Source organism: Gouania willdenowi, chromosome 20 (assembly GCF_900634775.1).
Source record: "Gouania willdenowi chromosome 20, fGouWil2.1, whole genome shotgun sequence".
Classification (NCBI taxonomy): Eukaryota; Metazoa; Chordata; class Actinopteri; order Blenniiformes; family Gobiesocidae; genus Gouania; species Gouania willdenowi.
This window is the reverse complement of record NC_041063.1, coordinates 6,080,384-6,101,294: the sequence shown is the minus strand read 5'-3', so window position 1 is coordinate 6,101,294 and position 20,911 is coordinate 6,080,384. Positions and strand designations below refer to the sequence as shown.

The 20,911-nt window shown below is 39.8% G+C and overlaps 1 protein-coding gene across 1 annotated transcript in view; it reads left to right on the top strand.

The window, feature by feature from the left end:
- Positions 1–20,911, top strand: part of prkdc (protein kinase, DNA-activated, catalytic subunit) — a 94,841-nt gene that overhangs the window by 63,909 nt on the left and 10,021 nt on the right. Inside the window, 15 exon segments of the mRNA XM_028434065.1 lie at positions 1,246–1,425; positions 1,503–1,711; positions 4,173–4,311; positions 6,253–6,441; positions 6,524–6,748; positions 6,825–6,933; positions 8,243–8,345; positions 8,445–8,601; positions 8,682–8,856; positions 12,142–12,335; positions 13,030–13,213; positions 13,294–13,454; positions 16,272–16,483; positions 17,473–17,560; positions 17,638–17,781. Of these exon segments, the coding sequence (XP_028289866.1) occupies positions 1,246–1,425; positions 1,503–1,711; positions 4,173–4,311; positions 6,253–6,441; positions 6,524–6,748; positions 6,825–6,933; positions 8,243–8,345; positions 8,445–8,601; positions 8,682–8,856; positions 12,142–12,335; positions 13,030–13,213; positions 13,294–13,454; positions 16,272–16,483; positions 17,473–17,560; positions 17,638–17,781 (2,469 nt within the window).

Sequence of the window (20,911 nt, the reverse complement as noted above, 5' to 3'; positions counted from 1 at the left end):
GAAAATTCAGGTTTCTCCTGACTTTTTAAACTGTTTCACTTATCGGCCTGTTAAGTGTCCATCTTGTGCACTTCCTTCAAATTAGTAAACTGAATTAAAATAATGGTGTACCTTGTAAATTTATCTTTTCAAAGTAAGAACTCATACTGTCCTTTTAACACAGAAATCTTGCTTGTACCATCAATATGAAAAATAATATTACATTTTATTTAAAAGCACTTTTCGAGACACTTTACAGCATAAAAACAACAAGTACAGTGATTAAATCAAATATGAATCATAAAAAAGAAATGAGTGAGTGAGTGGTTAAACGTTAAAAGCTGAGTGAAACAGCTGAGTTTTCAGAAGGGATTTAAAAGATGGGGGGTCGGTACAGTTGTGGATGTGGCTTGGGAGGGAGTTCCAGAGGGTGGGGGCAGCGACAGAGAAAGCTCTGTCCCCCCAGGTTTTGTGTTGGTCCTGGGGACAGTGAGGAGGTTTTCATCTGAGGAATGAAGGGGTGTCTGTGAGGTAGGAGGGGCCTGAGTTTGATAATAATAGATTTTATTTACAAGCGCTTTTCAAAAACTCAGACACATTACAGTTGTTCAAACTACAAAAGTCAAAAAAAGAAATTAACAACAATAAAGGTAAATCCAGGAAAAAACACAACAATCATAAGAGCTTGGGAGAAGGAGTGTGGAAGCAGATTAATACTGCTGCTTCCATTGTTTTTACTGAAGTGCTCAGATATGTGCATCATTCGTGGGTAGAGTCCGACTTCCCCCTGCTGGAGACCCAGGTTGTCTGCGTTTTCATTTACCAGGAGTCACCTGTGTGGAAGCGAGAAGATTGCCCTTGCTTCTACACTGCTGCTGAGCTGCTTCCATCGGTTTTTAAAAGTGCTCGGATCGGCCCTATGTGGCATCAGTGGAAAACCCTGGTCACCTCCTGGAGTCTGAATATGTGTAATATTAATAATATAAACGCTATTAATACACTAAAGATCTCTGGACTAAAATTACAAGTTAGGTTGGAAATATCAACAAAGTGAATGAGCTTGTTGACGTGTAAATCCCTCTTGACCTATGACCCCCCAGATCGCACATGCGCAGTTCCAGAGTGTGAAAAGGCTTATTGAAAAAAATGCTCGTCACCGTAATCATAATTTTGTTGTCATTGAACATGGATAATTGAAGATGTAATTGTAATTGAAAAACATAATTGACCCCAACCCTGCTTTTCATTGTTTTTATCCCCATGAAGAGAGATCCACTTTTGGCCAAGCAGCTGTTCAGCTCCCTGTTTGCTGGTGTTCTCCGAGAAACGGAGAAGCAGAAGAGTCCAGGGGAGAGTGTGAGGATTAAAGAGGAGCTGAGGTGCACCATGAACAGCTTCCTGAGCTCCAGCACTCTCTGCTTTCCTCCATTCATAGCATGTGTGCAGGTGGGACAGTGATCAGCAGTAGAAAGCCTCAGTGTGTATTTAACATGTTTCTAAAAGACAACAATATGCTATTTTAGGACATGTGCTACCAGCATACGGACCTGCAGCATCTCAACCCTGAAGCTATCAGCTCCACGTGTCTGGTGAGCCTCCAGCAGCCTTCAGGCATCCTGCTGCTGGAGGAGGGTCTGCTGCATCCCACTGGCTCTGAGGAACGTCCTGCAAAACGAGCCCGAGCAGCCAAGGAAGTGCCCCCAGACACCAAGAAGTGGATCCACCTGGCAAGGTGTCGCATCGTACACATTAATACCAGTGTCACATATAAACATACTGATATTGTTACCCTAACCTAATCTATTAAACAAATAAAACACATTTCCGTTCACTTTGAAAACAAAAATAAACAAAACTGAATCTTTTTTTTTTTAGCAAAAATTAATTTTCCAGTAATCAGTAATGTGCATGCGCATATATGCGCATATACAATCTCAGTACGATGCAATCCCAGTACGCCACACCGGGGTTCAGAATCAGAATCAGAAGAGCTTTATTGACCAGGTACAGTTTAGAACAATACGAGGAATTTGACTTGGTAGTTGCAGTGAAAGAAGACACATCAACACACCGGAGCAGCCATTTGCGGCGCCCACATATTTAGGTGAAAAAGGGATCAACAACAGGAGGAGAGGAGGGGTGAGGGGAAAAAAAACTGCCAGTTTGAAACTGATTTCCCTAAACAGAGAAAGCAGTGTGAAACCAGGAAAAAGCATGACACAGTCAAACAACTCGAGACAAGGCATGTGGGAAGGGTTGGGTGGGAGGTTGGCTGGGGGAGGGGGTCAGGTGGAAAGAACAGCAGGATTCCAGCCGTTTGGGGACATGGGCGTGCTGCCAATGGGCGCTGCAACCACGCCTCCATGCAGCTGCGGATGGGAGGTGGGGAAAGATGGCCAACGAGGCATTTGAAGTTGAAGACCTGTAGCTGCGTTACTGACAACCAGATGACGTGTGGAAAAGTTCAGCATCAACAGTTCCAGGTGGGAATGTAGGGAAGGAGCGGGGGGAGGGAGTGGGGGTAAGAGCCGCCGTCTGCAGAAACTTCCTGGTGATAAGAGATGAGACAACCTTGGCTGGCTGGGGAGCCGAAAGGGAGATAAGCAATGTGATTTGATACAGGCTATGTCAATTTCCAATAGCCTTCTGTCCTGGGTCTCTCTGCTGTAATCCAATGAGTGGCCTAGTTTCCACTTCCAAGCCGGGGCTCCAACTTCTCCCAGTTGTTATCCATAACGCGTAGACGATCCAAAAGCAGCTCTTGCTTGCTTTTGATATCGATCAACACATGAGTCTGAGTGTTCAGAGCCCTGCTACATCCTTCAGAAATCACTGGCAGCTTTTCCAAAACAGTCGCCAGCGTAGTACGGACTTTTCGATAGATTAGGAAGCCACCAGCTCCGATCAGCAGCATGCCTACTATCATTATTCCAATCATGTAGATGTCCTCCACGTCTTCCACGGAAAGGATGGACAGACACACAACTCGCCACTTGTTCCAAGGGTCAAGTGTGTATCCAGCCGCAAACGTCCCGCTTGGACATGCGGGTTCACCACCCGCATGTCCAATAATTGAAGATGTAATTCGTCGAAAAAATCTGATCGATAGCACTGAGAGACCAACTAATTAATTCCATTATTCCGGTTTTGGATGAGTTACAGAGAGAGGCTCTTGTTAGGCTCACAAGACCAGACAAAGCAGCAGCTGGGAGAGAGATAAGAATGGAAGGGAGGGAGAAACAGAGAGTGTGACTGTCCTCGTCGAGAGAAGCAAGAAGAAAAAAAAAAAAAAAAAAAAAAACCTTCAAGAAGCTAAGAATATTTTTCAAACAATTTTTGCTTATTTTTACCCATTTTCTGCAACTATATTTTAATCTATTTTCATCACTTTTTCTTGCCATATTTTTGCTCCTTTTAATGCATTTTTATTACATTACTCCCATTTCTACATCACATTTCAATGTCTTTTCAGCACTTATAAACCCTTTCCACCACTTTTTTCCACCTAATGTCACATATGTTGATCCATTATTGTCAATATTAACATCTTTTCACCATTTTTCATGTTTATTTTTTGCCAATTTAAGCCCATTCATGATTTCTAATGCCCATTATTTACCAGTTTAAACTAATTGTTCCTTCTCCTCCCTCCATTTCTGCCACTTTTATGCCAATATTGATGCTTTGAAGCCTTTTTACCACTTTTTTTGTTCATTTTTGCCCACTCTAATTTGCAACTTTTAATTAATTTCTGTGGTTTTTAAAATCCCATTACACCACCCTTTCCACCATTCTTGGTCACTTCATTTCTGAATAAAACCAGGATTTCCATCTTTAAGATAACTATAATAATAGTAAACTTCCTGGATAACAGTGGATATTATTCAGGTGAATAAATAAATGTGGTTATCACAGATTCATAGAACAATAGACCATCATTTTGCTGACTTTATGGATGGACCCCAAAAATCTCTCCCCTTTATTCCCCCTTATAGATGACCCTGTCTCCATATGACTGTTCTTCAATGTTCATGTCTGTGTCCAACCACCTTCAGCTACAGTGGGGGTCCCAGAGAGTGGGGACCTTTATTTTTGGGGGTTGCGGGCTGAATAGGTTGAGAACTACTGGTCTAAATAAACTAACCTAGCACAACATGATGATCGCTAACATGTGATGTGATTAATGCTTCCAGGCTTTACAGATCTCTGGAGGATTATGACGTGGTACGCGGAATCTTTGGCGGTAAAGTGGGGACCAAACCAATCACCTGTTCTGCTCTTCAAGCTGAGGCCAACACTGACTTTGCAGAGGCAGTAAAACTGTACAATGAGGTATGGAAGGAGGCACTTTTGTGATTTAGTTTTTTTTTTTTGTTTTTAAGTACTATATAACATATATATATATATATATATATATATATATATATATATATATATATATATATATATATATATATATATATATATGGCCCATTGCTATTAGAACAGATTTGACTTTTCCCACTGAGAATGTCTTGAACAGAACAAAGGATAATGAAAGATCTTCTGCAAGGTTAAGGCAGACAATCTAAACTGAGGAAAGGTGATGAGATGAAGGAAAAGGTGACAAAAAAGAAAATAATTGTCAATTTGATCCAGCTCCAGCCCTCAATTTGTGACTTTTTGGAAGCCCCATGGTCTCGCAGATGATGAGGAAAACTCTAAGGAAATTTAATTTACCTCCCCTTCATTCTCTTAAAAAATCAAAGGCACTAAAATCCATGGACTAAGTGGATCAAAAAACAGGAATAATTATGTTCAAAGCTAGAAATGACTTACTTCCCTCCACCTTACTAAATATGTTCAAAGAAAGAGAGGAGCACTATCCCCTCAGAGGTGATGTAAACTGGAACACAACCATGAAAAGTAGATGTATATCTGTCAGTGGGGTGAAGCTATGAAACGCGTTACCAAATGAATTGAAATATAGTAGGAATGTGTTGATATTTAATAAAGGGTACAAAGATAATATGATGGAAAAGTAAAGAAGCGATTCTGGCATACAGAAGAGTGTAAAGTGTATTTTCTTTAGGTTTTTTTTTATTTTAACTTTATTTATTTCTCTTTTCCTGAAACATTATAATGTATGTCAGTGTCAAGAATACTGTATGTATGAATGCACATACGTGTGTATATTATTTTGCTTTGATTATCAGTTAATATCGTATTTTGTGTGTGTGTGTGTGTAATCTGTGTGTGCTCTGACTGACCAACAAGCCATACCAAAATTCTCATGTCAAAAGTTAATTTTCTGATTAGAAATGGACTTGATTGGACTTGATTTTATTTAGCGCTTTATCACCACACTGAAGCAGTCTCAAAGCGCTTTACATATCAGCTCATTCACCCAGTCACTCTCACATTCACACACCAGTGGGACAGGACTGCCATGCAAGGCGCTAGTCGACCACTGGGAGCAACTTAGGGTTCAGTGTCTTGCCCAAGGACACTTCGACACATAGTCAGGTACTGGGATCGAACCCCCAACCTCTCGATCAGAAGACGACCCACGACCACCTTAGCCACGGTCGCCCAAAATGCTGTTAAGTTTTTTTTTTTTTTTTTTTTTTCAGTTTAGTTTTAATCTTTTCAATTAATCTTCTACCTCTTCACTACTTTTATTACACGCAATAATTTAAAAAGATTGCAAATCTAGTGCATACAATTAATCACAAATATTGAGCCTGAAATAAAAAAAAAAAAACAACTTAAAACTCAACTTGTTAGCTTTCTGTTAGCATCTCTTATTATAATGGGTCAGTTTTAACCTTTTTTTTTTTAAATCTCTGTAATCAGCTGTAAAATACACTAAACAATATTATATATTTAATTTGCTTCTCATCTCATACTTACCTTGCTAGGCTTCCTTATCAATTAAAATATTGGTATTCATATTTTTGGTGTGGGTGTCTGAGCCTTTGTTTTGCCTGTATACCCCTTGATTTATATTTTTTAAATTTTATTGATTGCTAACTACGTATGTGTAAGCCATAGAACTGTGACATTGTTCATTAAAATTGGGTCTAATTAATTTTTAATTGACAATTTTTTATAGAAGTTCCATGCCAATTACAATTACAAAGTCAGTTATCTGAACTCTATTACAATTCTATTATGGCTACAACAGCAATATACAGTATATTTTTTCAATTGCAATTATCCAAGTATGTCATAATTGTAATTAATTATCAATTATGCGATTACAATTATAACTGACCCCAACCCTGTCATCAGGCTCTGAACACAGATGACTGGCCTGATGGTGAACCCACCGACTCTGAGAAGGATTTCTGGGAAATAGCAGCGATGGAGGCGTACAGTCACCTCACTGAGTGGAAGTCTCTGCAGTACTGTTCCATTTTAAACTTGGACGACAGCACTCCCCCCAACCTGGAGAAGATGTGGTCAGATCCCTTCTATCAGGTATCAACAAACACTAAATCAGTCACAAACGACCACTTGGCTGTCTGGAGTCCTACATGAGAAAAGTGTTTGTCCCGCACAGGAAATGTACCTGCAGCACATGATCCGCAGCATGCTGAAGCAGCTGCAGTTGGGTGAGGGAGACCAAACTCTGCTGAGCTTCGTGGATCAGGCCATGAAGGTGGAGGAGCGTAAGAAGCTGCTGGAGAGTCAGTACAGCCAGGAGCTGAGTCTGCTCTACATCCTCCAGGAAGACTACGACAGAGCCACATACTACAACAGCCACGCCATGCAACTCTTCATAGAGGTCAGCTCTTTAACCTCATTACTGTACAGTAGAGCGTTCTAATTCAGATCTTAATACCAACATCATGTGACTCCAGAGTTACTCCAGTGTGGATACACTACTGACCCAGAGTCGACTGACCATCCTGCAGTCAGTGCAGGCTCTGACTGAGATCCAGGACTTCCTGCAGTTCATTAAAGGAGATGGTTTGTACGCTAATAGATAAATGATCAAGATTCAAAGCTCTCACCTTGTTTAAAGGGTGACTAAACCCTGAGGTACTGGTTGACGTGCGTCTAGGCTGGAAATGAAAAAAATATCCTGATTATGTAGTTAAGATACGCTCAGTCTATACTATAAAATCTCCAAAGAACAATCTATGCTATGCTAAGAACATAAACTTAATCTGGGCTGTGTAGACTTTTCTAGTTTAATGTTTAAAAAAACTTGTCATAATAAAGTTCATACACAGGGAGGAATATTTCATTGAAGAATGACATGATTCGTTTAGATTTTTCGTTGGCGAGTGGAACTTTTTGCTCTTTAAACAGGAAAAAATTGTCTTATTTAGGATATTGTTTAATTTATTTTTTATACTCCTTAAAAAAAATGTTACCCGGGCTAAGTATAGGGCGAAATTTTCATTAGGAGCACATTTCAGAATCAGAATCGGAAGTACTTTATTGATCCCAGGGGGAAATCATGTAATGTTTCATGTTAGCTGTGCTGTATGAGCAGCAGTGCTGAATTCTTCCTAGTGTTTGTTTAATGTGGGGTTGAATGATGAAGGTCTTTCCACTTCGTTACCTTTTAGTGGTAACGGAGTGGAGTGGACAACATGAAAGTTGTTCACATCCATCACACACTGAGCTACAACTCAATGGTTCCTGTTGTAATACCTATAATGTCCTTCATTGGCTTTTAAAAAAAATGACATCAAAAAGTTGTAAAGGGGTTTCCATGGATACGGTTGATGGTAACGGAGTGGAAAGGAAAAGGAAAAGTGGCAAACCTGCATTAATAAAAGAAAACTTGGTGAACTAGAAAACTAGGATTTTTCTGCTTTATTAAGCAATACACACTTAATATTTCAGTAAAAATTAAAAAGTATCGGGCCTGGACACTTTTTTTCCAAATGTGCCCCGGATGAAAATTTCGAGTTAAAGTCCAACAAAAGGACAGTTTTTTTTCCAACTGCAATTCTTTTTGTCTTTTTTGGCTTTCCAGAATATCGTATCGCATCGTTATCATGAGCCCAGTATTGTATATATTGTCCCACCCCTACTTACTACCTACTCAATACTCACTATAGATCTCCATTCACAATATTCAAAGAGGGCAGTCACTCTTACGTTTTTACAAGTAAATAATGATCAAAAACACTACTTCATACCAGCACACATTTGTTTTAAGCAGAATTTTTTTTTTCTAGGTTTAGTCACTTTTTTTTTCTGATATGTTTTCCTGTTCTTCTCTGCACTGATTTGAATACTTGTTTAATTTTTAATTCCTTAGTGTCCATTGGCTCCCTCAAGCGTCTGATCAAATTATGGACTGAGAGGTTTCCTGATGCTGACGTGGACCCAATGAATGTGTGGGATGACATCATTACATCTCGGTATAACTTTTTTTTAATTTATTTTAAACACATTGATTGAAATACACTGAAATATGAAAGAGGAAACCAAGAGTTTGAATTTTCCTCTCTTTTGTCCAGCTGTTTCTTTTTGGACAAGATTGTGGAAAAGCTCCAAGGTCACAGTGACAGTATGGAGGTGGATGGTTCTGCTGACTCAGCGAATGACGTAGACAAGCTGGTACACGACTGTAAGTTCAGTATGAAGCTACACATGGCTGACAGCGCTCGCAAGCAGGTGAGATACAGACCAGTCTGATTCATCTTCGCTTATCATCATCCATTGTGGTTTTATTGTGGAACCCAAATTGTTTCCAGAGTAACTTTCCCGTGGCCACTAAGCTGTTGAAGGAACTTCACAGAGACGCCAAAACAAACCGGGGCTGGTTGCTGCGATGGGTTCACAGCTTCAGTCGCTACAACCACAAACGCAGCCAAACTCAAAGTGCGGTGGAGCAAGTCGGCACCATGCTGAAGACCATCCCCCTCCTGGGTAAGAGAGAACACCAGAGATCTGACAGGAGAGGATCACTGGTCTGTTTATGTCATTACCTGTTAATAAGGATGTAATCATATATCCTAAATCAGCTAAAAATCTATGCAAATAAGAGGGGATTAAAATAGATACAGCACAGTATGCGCATCAATACTCTGAGTAAACAATAGAATCATGAGCAGAAGTTTTATTTGCTCAGTACAGCTTAAAAGAGCACAATAATAATAATGATAAATATCAATGATAAAGGATAGATAGAGGATAAAGGATAAATATATACTGTACATGTACACAGTACATATATAGGGGGTGCTGGGACTGTTTTAGTGACGTTTGTTGAGATGTTACGCTCTCTTGGTTTAGCCACACACAGACCCACACAATGTACACACTGGCACACGCACGCATGCACACACTAACACAGACACAAAGTACACACACTGACACACGCACACACCGACACAAAGTACACACACTGACGCACGCACTCACCGACACAAAGTACACGCACACACAGACACAAAGTACATACACTGACGCACGCACACACACAGACACAAACCAACACAGAGTACACACACACAAAGTACACCCACCGACAGACACACACAGACACAAAGTACAGACACAAAGTACACACACAGACACAAAGTACAGACTAGTGTTGTGGTGGTCAAGACCGGTCTTGGTCTCGAGACCAAATTTTAAAGGTCTTGGTCTTGTCTCGGACTCTGAAGCATTTTGACTCGGTCTTGTCTTGGACTCGGGCTGCCCGGACTCGGGATTTTCCGTCAAGACCGTTCGAGACCAGCACTAATTCCTGCTATTTTTAAACATTTTTATAATGTGATAACACGGAGAAGAACGGGATAAAACAATCCTTTATTCATTAATTAATCCACCTCGTATAATGACCACAACCTTCCTTATTGTGACTGAGTGACGTGTGTGACACATTCATACTGTGTGGCTCCGGTGTCAGTTTGGACCGCGGAGCGCAAGGGAGAAATGAACTAATCACCGGTAAAAATCCCAGTAAAACTCCAGAAAACAATCACCAGTAATAAATATTATCTCCCTGGTAAAGACAGTAGCTCTAATAACTGGTAAAATGATAAACTGATGATATTACAGCCTGTGAATGCTGGATAGGGGACGCACTTACTCTGTTTCTGGGTCCTAGTGCCAGCCGAGCGGTGAAGCCTGTTCCGTTTACCGTGTTTACTGAGGTCCGTGTGTGTTTAATAAGTCCGTGTGTGTTTAATAAGTTTGTGTGTGTTTAATAAGTCCGTGTGTGTCCGTGTGAAAGTCTGCATGTTTATGCATCTGTCCATCCACTCTTTTCATTATATCCATGTCTTTTAAGGCTTTATTACATAATGTCGGCTGTAGTCCGGGCCGCCGCCATCTTGGATTATGTCGTCACCAGCACGTCATCGCCGCAGAGTTGCACTCAAATAATATTAAATATTTTTAAAGTGGTGGTTTTTTTGTGACTTTAGACTCCAATTACATGTATGTATATAATATGTTCCCCACAATATAAACAGGTTCAAAATATAATTATTTTTTATAGTTTCTGTTTCCACTGTATCCAGAATAATAATAATTATATATATATATATATATATATATATATATAATAACTATTGATTAATTTGTTACATGACTTTTCCAGGGTTTGAGTTTGTTTTATTTAGTTTCACATCTACCTGTAGCTCTATGTTTTTTATACTGATGACAACTTGTTTTTAGTTTTATTTCAGAAAGTTTCACTTTTACAGTTACAGCTGGAAATCTTTGTGAATTGAATATCCAGTTATATTACAGCAACCAAATTAAACTATATCAACTAAGTGAATTAATAAAAATAACCTGTGTAAAGGCTTTTTCAAACTAAAATCTTATCTTGTGAAATCTGTGACCTGTTAAACCTGAACAACTGAAAGAATCAGAATAAAGAATCATTATTTCTTGGCAGAAATGCTTTTAAACACTTGCTGTACATTCAGCTGACATAAAAATCTTGTTTTCAAATATGTAGAATAATTGTGAATGTATCAGTAGCAGTAGTAGTTTTAATATTTTAGTTAATTTTTTGCAGGCACCTTTTTTTTTGTCCGTCAAATGTATTTAAAATAAACTAAAATTAAAGAGAGATGTTATTTAACTGTTGAACCTTGCCATAATTTTATTTATTTATTTATTTTTTTAAATTGAAAAAAAAAATGTTTATGGTCTTGGTCTTGGTCTTGGTCTCGGTTTGTCTCGGTCTTGGTCTTGACTCGGTCTCGGCTCCCGAAAGTCTTGGTCTTGTTTTGGTCTCGGTGCATGCTGGTCTCGGGCAAGTCTTGGTCTCGGATAGTGCGGTCTTGAACACAACACTAGTACAGACACACACACTGACACAAAGTACAGACACACACACTGACACAAAGTACAGACACACGCCGACACAAAGTACAGACACACACGCCGACACAAAGTACACACACGCCGACACAAAGTACACACACACGCCGACACAAAGTACACACACACACCAACACAAAGTGCACACACACTGACACAAAGTGCACACAGACACACTGACACAAAGTACACACACCGACACACAGACACAAAGTACACCACGCATACACACCGACAGAAAGTACACACACACCGACACAAAGTACACACGCTGACACACAGACACAAACCAACACAAAGTACACACACACAAAGTACACACACAATCAGACACAAAGTACATACACACACACAAAGTACACACACACTGACACACAGACACAAAGTACTCACACACAGACACAAAGTGTACAAACACATCAACAAAAAGTACACACACACACACACTGACACAAAGTCCACACACACCGACACAAAGTACACACACACACAGACACAAAGTACACACATACACACACTGACACATTACACACACACACACACACACTGACACAAAGTACACACATACACACACTGACACAAAGACACAAAGTACACACATATACACACTGACACAAAGTACAGACACAGTGCACACACACACACACACTGACACAAATTACACACACTGACAAAGTACAGACACAGTGCACACACACACACTGACACAAAGTACACACACACACACTTTAACAAAAATATGTAATTTTTTAAACATATTTCTTCAACATTGCATAGTGATAAATGAAGAAATGTGCAGTTGGTTGACTTCATCCTTCCACCCTTGCCTCTTACTGTATATGTTTAATGTCTATTTATGTGTCTTTGCAGACGACCTCCAGCCTGACTATCAGAGCGCCACAGCTCAAGTCTTCAGATCCCAAAAGATTCTCCAGGGAACGTCGTTCCACATGTTGGCCTCAGCTGTGAGCAGAAGTCCTTCAGTGCTGGGAGTGATCGGAGCAGATAAAGCTCAGAGAGTGGCTACGCTGGCTGGTGCTGCTTGGCCCAACAATGAACCCAAGGTGCTGAATGTTTATAATTAGTGAGGATACAGGAGGCATCCTCACTGTTGTTGTCCATTTTTTTCTCCGTCTGCATTAACTCCTCCTACAAAGTTTGTCCGATTTTGACAAATAAGCTCTCAAAAAAAGTCAAAAAGTTCCCCAGATTTATGCTTGTACTTTTATAATTTGTAACTTTTAAACTTTTTGACTTTTTTTGAATTTTTCCTTTCCCATTTATTTCTATTGGAAATTTCAAGCCCTTCATCCTCAGCCGTTCAACTGACTTTGACCTTTAACCTTTAACATGTTCAGCTAAGACCTTCAACCCATTTCAACATTTTTCAACTTTATTGCTAATTTTCATCTCATGCTATGTTGGTTAAAGTTATTGCTAAGCTAATCCTAAGCTCATGTTAATGCTAGGCTAATGCTAGCTAATGTTAACGTTAGGCTAATGCTAACACTAGGCGAATGTTAATGTTTGGCTAATGCAAGCTTATGCTAATGTTAATGCTAGTTAATGCTAATGATAGCTGATGTTAGTTGATGCTAATGCTAAGCTAATGCAGTGCGACGCGGGCCAGCACCTGCATCCTCACTTGCATTTTCTTGAGGAAATGCAAATATTCTAGTTATTATTACTGATGAGGCTGATTCATTCTCTGATGAACTGTATTACATATCCAACTCTCTCTCTGGCTGTGGTCTGCAGGAGATTGAAGTGAAGCTGCAGTTAAAAGCCTTGGAGCTGCTGAGTGAAGCCAGCAGAAAGGCAGACGAGGAGCTCCAGTCCTACACTCAGGACTGTGTGGAGAGTAGCAGCGTCTCAGAGACATACATGGCTTTGGCAAACTTCTGTGATAAACGACTGCGAGAGGAGGAGCAGAACGAAACCAGTAAATAAACTACGAACAGGGAGTCCATGAAGTCCTGCTTCATCCCAGAGTTTAAATCCTTCTTCTTCCTGTGTAAACAGAGAACCAGTTTCCAGAGCTGCACCTGCTGCCTTTCCATGTGGTGGAAAACATGCTGAAGGCTCTGAAGATGAGCTGTGAGGAGGCTCGTCTTAGGTTCCCACGTGTGCTGCAGATCATTGAGTTGTACCCGTCTGAGACGCTGGACCTCGTGACCAAGGAGGTGAGCCTAGAGTAAACAGGATGCATCGCACACCTACAGATCCTTTGGATTTGGCTGCGTTCACTTTTTTTAAACAAAAAGCAAAATGACTAATAAAACAACAAAAACTCACAAAATCAATAAAAAACATTAAATTATAAAAGGATATAAAAAAGGAAAGAAAATATATATATATGTAAAAAATTGTAAAAAAAACTAAAAAAATATTAATTTATAAAAACAAAGAGGCTAAAACAACTACAGAAACTCACAAAATATTTTTTTTTTCAGTATAAAAACAAAATGACTAAAAAAATAACAAATCTGTTTAAAAAAAAACATTACAAAAAGAAAAAATATATAAACATACCAAAAATATATAATTACAAAAAAAACCTAAATAAAATGTATTTTTTTATAAAAACAAAAAGCCTAAAAAACCACCACAAAAATCCGAAGAAAATTATTAAAAATGTTTTTTTTAAAAAACCCAAAAAACACAATGTTATAAAATACAGAAAACCAATCTAAAACAAAATGACAAAAAAAAAACAGAAACAGTGATGTTATCATTGCATGATCATTAAATCTTTACATTTTACTGTAATAAATCAAGTGTTTAACACAGTAATATAAAACATAAACGTTTTCATTTAAATTGTCACTAAACTCTGAGGTTTTGGCTGCAAATTCAAAGAATGCCTTGATTATGGGCGGGGCTCCTGGAGCAGTTAAGACACGCCTAATCAGACACCTGAACGCTCATACAAAAGAGCCAAACCTCCATTTTCAGCCAGTAGCAAAATTCAGTTGTAATATCATGGTTTTAACCCATAGAAAGCAGTCACTCTTACTTTGACTATGACTAAAATGTCAAGAGTTGGACGAGATTATTTTATCCTTCCATAAAAGTGTTAAATCTGACGTGTGGACGGTGCCCGGGCACTGGCAATAGTACGGCCTATATCCCCACTGTACTCGGAGAATAAGACCCATGGCCCTGCAGCGACCACACCCATAACTGGAGACGATCGGGATTGGGGTGCAAGATCTTCCCCCAGTACTGGGACAGAAGGTCCTTCAGGGATGGCAGGCGCCTCGGCAAGCTGCAGCAGAGCCTGTGCAGCAGCGGAAATCAGGTCCTGGCTGGCCAAAATCAAGATCAATCAAAAAATTATTTTTATTTTTTATTTTTTTTTAAACAAAGTAAGTAGCACACAACTAAGGTGGGCTATATTAACACAAAAACTACCGATAGCAAAAACAACGGCGAAAAACAACAATAAACAACTTACCAGTTGATGAACAATAGACACAACGGTGATGAAGAAAAGCTGAGAACACTGCTTGTGCAGTGCTTGGAGGGCAAGAAAGCTCGCAGCTCTGACCTTACTAGTCTCAGGGCCACCAGGAACAAACAGTACAGCAAAGTTGGTGGAGTTTGCTCACATGCTCACAACCACACACATCCTGCCTGCGCGCGAGAAGGTGAAAAGGGACTGAGCTTCTGGTCACGTGGCTATATAAACTCGCGAGCCACCGGGAGGTCACATGTGACTTTGTTGTGATTTAATTCTTGACTTGCGTATGCGCAAGGATGATCATCCAGTGCTTTATACACCGCCTCTGCCGGTCAGAAGGGATGAAATAGAACGTAGTTACCTACGTAACTTTTCGTTATTTTTCCTTGGTTTATTCCTTATATGGAGTAGTTAGCATTAGCTCTTAGCCCAGTCAGTGTGTCGGTGGGTTAGCTTAGCATAGTTAGTTTTAGTTGAGTTTCCAGTTCATAATCATAGCAGCAGGTTCATCTCTGTCCCCTTGTTTGTGGAACTTTGGATGGATCTGACGGAGGAACTTGATTCGGTTCCCTTTGTTGGATGGTTGTCTGGTTTTAACCAAGTAGCGGTCCATGATGTATCGCAGCACGGCAGCTTCAGGTAGCTGACACGAGCACCTCACACACACAGACGACAGTGTGTGGGCGGGACGGTGGTGCACACCATGGAGGCTCCACTGCAGAGCTTTCGTAAACAGTGCTCCGCTCTAGAGAATAATAAGTTGTTGACAACAAACAGGGTAGTTTTGGTACGTGGAACACGTTTTTTTTTGGGGCATTCATGGCTAAATTGAGAGACAAATGACCCGTGGCCCTTGCTAATTTCTGACTTGGGAAATTATCGTTTATATCGTGGGATGACATATTCTTACCGGTGAGAATGTTTTTGACGATAAATCATAAACGATAAAATATCTCACTTTCCTAACTTATACTTTAACCTATACAGCATCTTTAAAGGGATCCTCCACTGTTTTACAAGTTTGGCCTGAAACCTTCTAAATGTACTTATTAGTAGATCTATGTTTAACATGGGACTATATAGTTTTAGAGCCTGCGTTCCTCCATCTTGAAATCACGTGATTGATGATGTCACACAGCCCCACTGCCTGTAAACATCCCATTGTTTTTTTATTACAGTGAAGCATTCAGCCTGTTTTTTTTTATCATTTAGCAGCTTTTGAGATCATTTAGCAGCTTTTTAGATCATATAACAGCTTTTTAGATCATTTAGCAGCTTTTTAGATCATTAAGTGGGTTTTTTGATCATTTAGCAACTTTTTAGATCATTTAGTAGCTTTTTCAGTCAAAATGACAACTTGTGCTGCTTTTGGTTGCGCTAAATGATCGGGAAAAGTTAAAGATGTTGACGTAAACCTCTTGTTTACAGGAGGAGGATAAAAACAGTTGTGACCTGACAGCAGGGGGCAACAGTTCCAACTCTGCAATCAGTATTTTTGCCTTGGCTTGTGATGAACTAATGTTGCTTTTGTGCTCAGATGATGTCAGTTCCATGTTGGATGCTGATCAGTTGGATGAGTCAGATGGTGGCCCTGCTGGACAAACCTGAAGCCGTGGCCGTCCAGCACTGCATGGAGCAGACTGCACGCTGCTACCCTCAGGCCCTGGTTTACGCTCTCATGATTAGCAGTGAGAGTTTTAACTTTGAGGATTCAGTCTCTGGACACCAGCAGAAAGAGTTCGTCAACAGGTGATGAATCACTGTTCCACACAGGAGGAGAAATGTTTGAATTAACACATTTTACCCTTGGGGTCAATCTGACCCCAGGGATATTTGCCTCCAGAAAATGATTTTCAGAAAATTGTTGACCAAGATTTTGTCAGACACTTTGTTTATTCGTTGAATACATAAATAAGCCCTTGATAATGAAACCTTGATATGTTCTCTAGCGCCACCATCAGGACAAACTTTTGAACTCTTGAACAGTTTTCATCCAAATCTTCTCAAATTTGAAACATTAATGAGCACTTGAGTATGAACCCTATTGGTATGACCTTTGACCTTTCCTGCAGTGCCACCATCAGGTCAAACTTTCAGTTTTAGAGAAAATCTTTCATCCAAATCTTTTCTAAATTGTGGTGCGCATTCATGAGTCTCACAGAATAAACCATATTGATTGATGTTGGTCACCCCCTCTTTCCTCTCATAAACATATTTATTCACTTATTTTTATTGCCTTTTTGCAACTTATTTGGAGTTACTCACTATAAAGTTTCAGATACGTTCTCTTCTGTCACTTTCACTGTGAAAGAGCTCTTCCAAAACCTCATTGATAGTAAAGGGACAACAGATGAAAAATAGCCTTCTGGCTAAATCTGGTTCATTTTCTGTATTGATATTAATGTACAGTACACAGTCCCTGTCAAATAAACCAATAAATAAATACAAATAAACATTTTCCTTGAGAACTTTTCCAAGAGAGTGAGAGAGAACATGCAGATTGAAATACACAGCTAAAACAGCTTGGGGTCAAATTGACCCCAGAGGAATACCAATGCGTGCAATATGTGTTCAGCACATTAGAAAATATCATCATGGTAATTTTATGCTTAAACAATTAGAAATGAAATATGACGCAAAAATAAATTAAGTCAACTATTATTTTTTGTAGTAATAAACATTGATTGACAGGATAATAGGAATGTTAAGGTGTGTTTCCATGTTGTGTGTGTGAACAGAATCAGGGAAATGCTAGACAAGGGACCGGCTGTGAAGAACTTTGTGGAGGCTCTGCAGCAGCTCACCAACCCTGACATGATCTTTAAGGTTTGGACTTTAATCTGCTACCTTCACTCTGTCTTTAACCATATATTATGAGAATATACACACTGTGTGCTGTGTAGGATTGGTGGGATGGAGTGAAGAATGAACTGGAGAAGCCGGGGTTTAACCAGAGGAAGATGAGCGACATGTATGAGGAGATGTACTCTATGCTCGGGGATCGCAACACAGACGGACACGGAACGTTTCGTTGTAAATTTATTCAGGTAAGTTCCACCAAGGAATTTCAAAATGTGTGATTGCTACTACTCAACCTCCAATTCTGGCGCGTGGAAATCCCCCCCCCCCCCCCCCCCCCCAAAAAAAAAAAAGCATCAAATAAAACGCAGATTCTAGCACATGCTTTAATGTGTTAAAAATTCAAAAAATCCTCGAACAAAAAAAAAAGAGTTCAGAGAACTAATAATAAAAATTCCAAAGAAAAACAACTAAAAAAACAACAAAAATCTATTAAAAAAAAACATATCAAAAAGAGAAAAAAATAAAAGAACAAACCACACAAAATAAATAAGAAAGCTAAAGAAAAACCACAAAATAAAAAACAAAATCTTTGTGCTGTCGTTTGTCCGTGTTTTCATTGCATCAGAGAAAATGAGGCGAAAACTAGGAAGTAGAAGTGGTTTAGATGTTGTAGTTTGGGTTGGAAAATTTCCAGTAAATTAACACGGGAACATAAGCTCGACACATTTGGGATTATTCAAAAATATAAACTTTTCAGGGGAATTATTTTTTAATTGCTGGAAATTGAGATTTATTTAAGATAATATTTGAACATATATGTTAGCATTCATGCAAAATAATACAATTTAAAAACATAGCATTCCAACTTGGATTGCAAAATTTTGGGAATTTTAAATTTGAAACAGTAATCTACTTTTTCTTTTTTTTTTCTTTTCTTACTTTTTCCCGCTTTCTTTCTCTTTTCTTTTCTTTTTTCTTTTTTTTTTTTTTAAGGGAAGTATTTGCTCAGCCTCCAAATCTGTCCCTACTTGGATAAAAAATAACTTTACTCCGAACATTTATAGCATTCAACTCAGTATTATTCTTTTTGACTAAGTGTCCAAATCTCAAAGAGAAGGAATACATCAAATGGTAAAATATATGTTAAATATAGTTGGACGTCATCAATAATATCAGCATCAGTTATTTCAAAATCACTCCCAATTTCTGATAATTCCAATAAATATTGATAGTTATTCAAAATCACTCAAAATTTCTGGTTAATTCCAATTAAAAGTATATATATTTTTTAATATTCCCTACAATCAGGAGTAGATGATGGAATTACAATCCCTGAAACAGAAAGTCAACTCAGTACGAGTAGTTATATATATGGGAACGGGAAAGAAATGGAAGCCATCTGTAGCGGTAGCGGTGGCAAAGACTGCCCTTAGACACCGGGAGATTGTGGGAAGCGTCCAACATGGCAGAGGGGGCCCTGGCTTGAAAGCAACAACGCCTAGATGGCAAAGGGCTACTCCAGCTGAACGGCGGCACATGGTGATAGAGGAGGTGAGTCGCCAGGAGGAAGCAGCCAGATGTGCCAAGGCAGTCTCCCAAGCGAAGCAAGGTCGCTGGATGAAGTGGGAGTGCGTGGAAAAGAGGAAAATCACTTGGAACGAGATTTGGAGCATAGAGTCTGGTAGGCTGAGTTTCCTGATCAGATCCATGTACGATGTCCTGCCCTCTCCAAACAACCTACATCTCTAGTGTAGTGGCACTCGGCTCGTTCCTCTCATGTACCACCGTGTAAACCGAATCTTTAACACCACGTTTCTGACGCGAGCGACCAGACATGACAAGCTTCTTCTTGTTTTAAACCTTTTAGTTGACAAAATAAGAAAAAGATTACAAAATCTGAAGCACGGTCAAAAGACTGTGTTGCTTCCATCACATATTCGGCTCAAAAAAAAAACATGATTGACGTAAGTTACATCCAATCACCGTTAAAAGTTAGGAGTGACGTCATAACACAGTCGGCAAATATGAAACGTTTTAAACATACAAGCACATCCCTAAATTATGCATTTTAAACTAATATAAAACATATGAATTATGATAAACATAAACATGTCATTCCAAAAAATGTTAATATTTAAACACAAATATTACTATTTTTAAAATAGTATCCTTATGGCCCTTACATTTAGTATGGAAAGGATCCAGGCTGTCTCCAGTGTGCAGCCCCTGCAACCCTCAAACACATCTTGGTGGGTTGCAAGACCAGCCTAATTCAGGGAAGATACACCTGGCGCCACAACCAGGTGTTGAAGTACCTGGCTGATAAAATTGTGGAAAAAAGGGTACCCACCAACGCTAAGCCTCTAAATGCACAAACTACCTTTCCACGGAAGACTTTCATCCAGGAAGGGGAAAAACAGAGGACCAAGTCAGCACTTCCAGACTCAAGCCCACTGAACGCAGCCCGGGATTGGGAGATGCGGGTAGATCTCAACCAGAGGTTGACTTTCCCACCTGAAATTGCAAGGACCAACCTGCGCCCAGACCTCGTCCTCTGGTCCAAGTCCTGCCGCTGCGTCTTCATCGTTGAGCTTACAGTTCCATGGGAAGAAGCCATCGATGAAGCTTTCGAGCGGAAGAGGCTGCGGTACACCAACCCAGCAGCTGAAGCAGGGGAGCGGGGCTGGAACGTGAAGGTGTGGCCTGTGGAGGTGGGATGTAGAGGCTTTGTAGCTTGTTCCACCACAAGGCTACTGAAGGAAGTAGGGATTAGAGGACATGCCTAACTGAAGGCAATAGAAGAACTTGCCACTGTAGCAGAACAGAGCAGTCACTGGCTGTGGCTGAAACGTAGGGATGCAACATGGGCTGGTAAATGATGGCAAGAGATGATGGTGGATTATGATCGCTGGGCGTCACCATGCGACGCACACCCAGGTTTGATCAGCCTGTGGTGGGCCAACCTCGGCAGAGGGTGTATTGTGATAAGTGGCTGAAACACCCAATGAAGTCGGGGCACACAACTGACGATGCGTTGTAGGGGTGGCTCCCTGCAATCTTTACTAAATTTTCACCCCACCCAAGAGTACCCCAATTGTCGTGCTGAATATTAGGGATTTGTAACATCTAGTCCTATTAAGAATCTATAATGTATTTAGGCATAATTTCCACTTGGGACGGAGCTGAATTCTTCCTAATGTTTGTTTTAATGATGATGGTCTTTCCACTCCATTAACACAAAAAGGTAACAAAGTGGAAAAACATGAAAGTTGGTCACAGCCATCACACACTGAGCTACAACTCAATGGTTCCTGTTCTAATATCTAATGTCCTACATTGGCTTTTGAAAAAAATGACATCAAAAAGTTGTTCTGG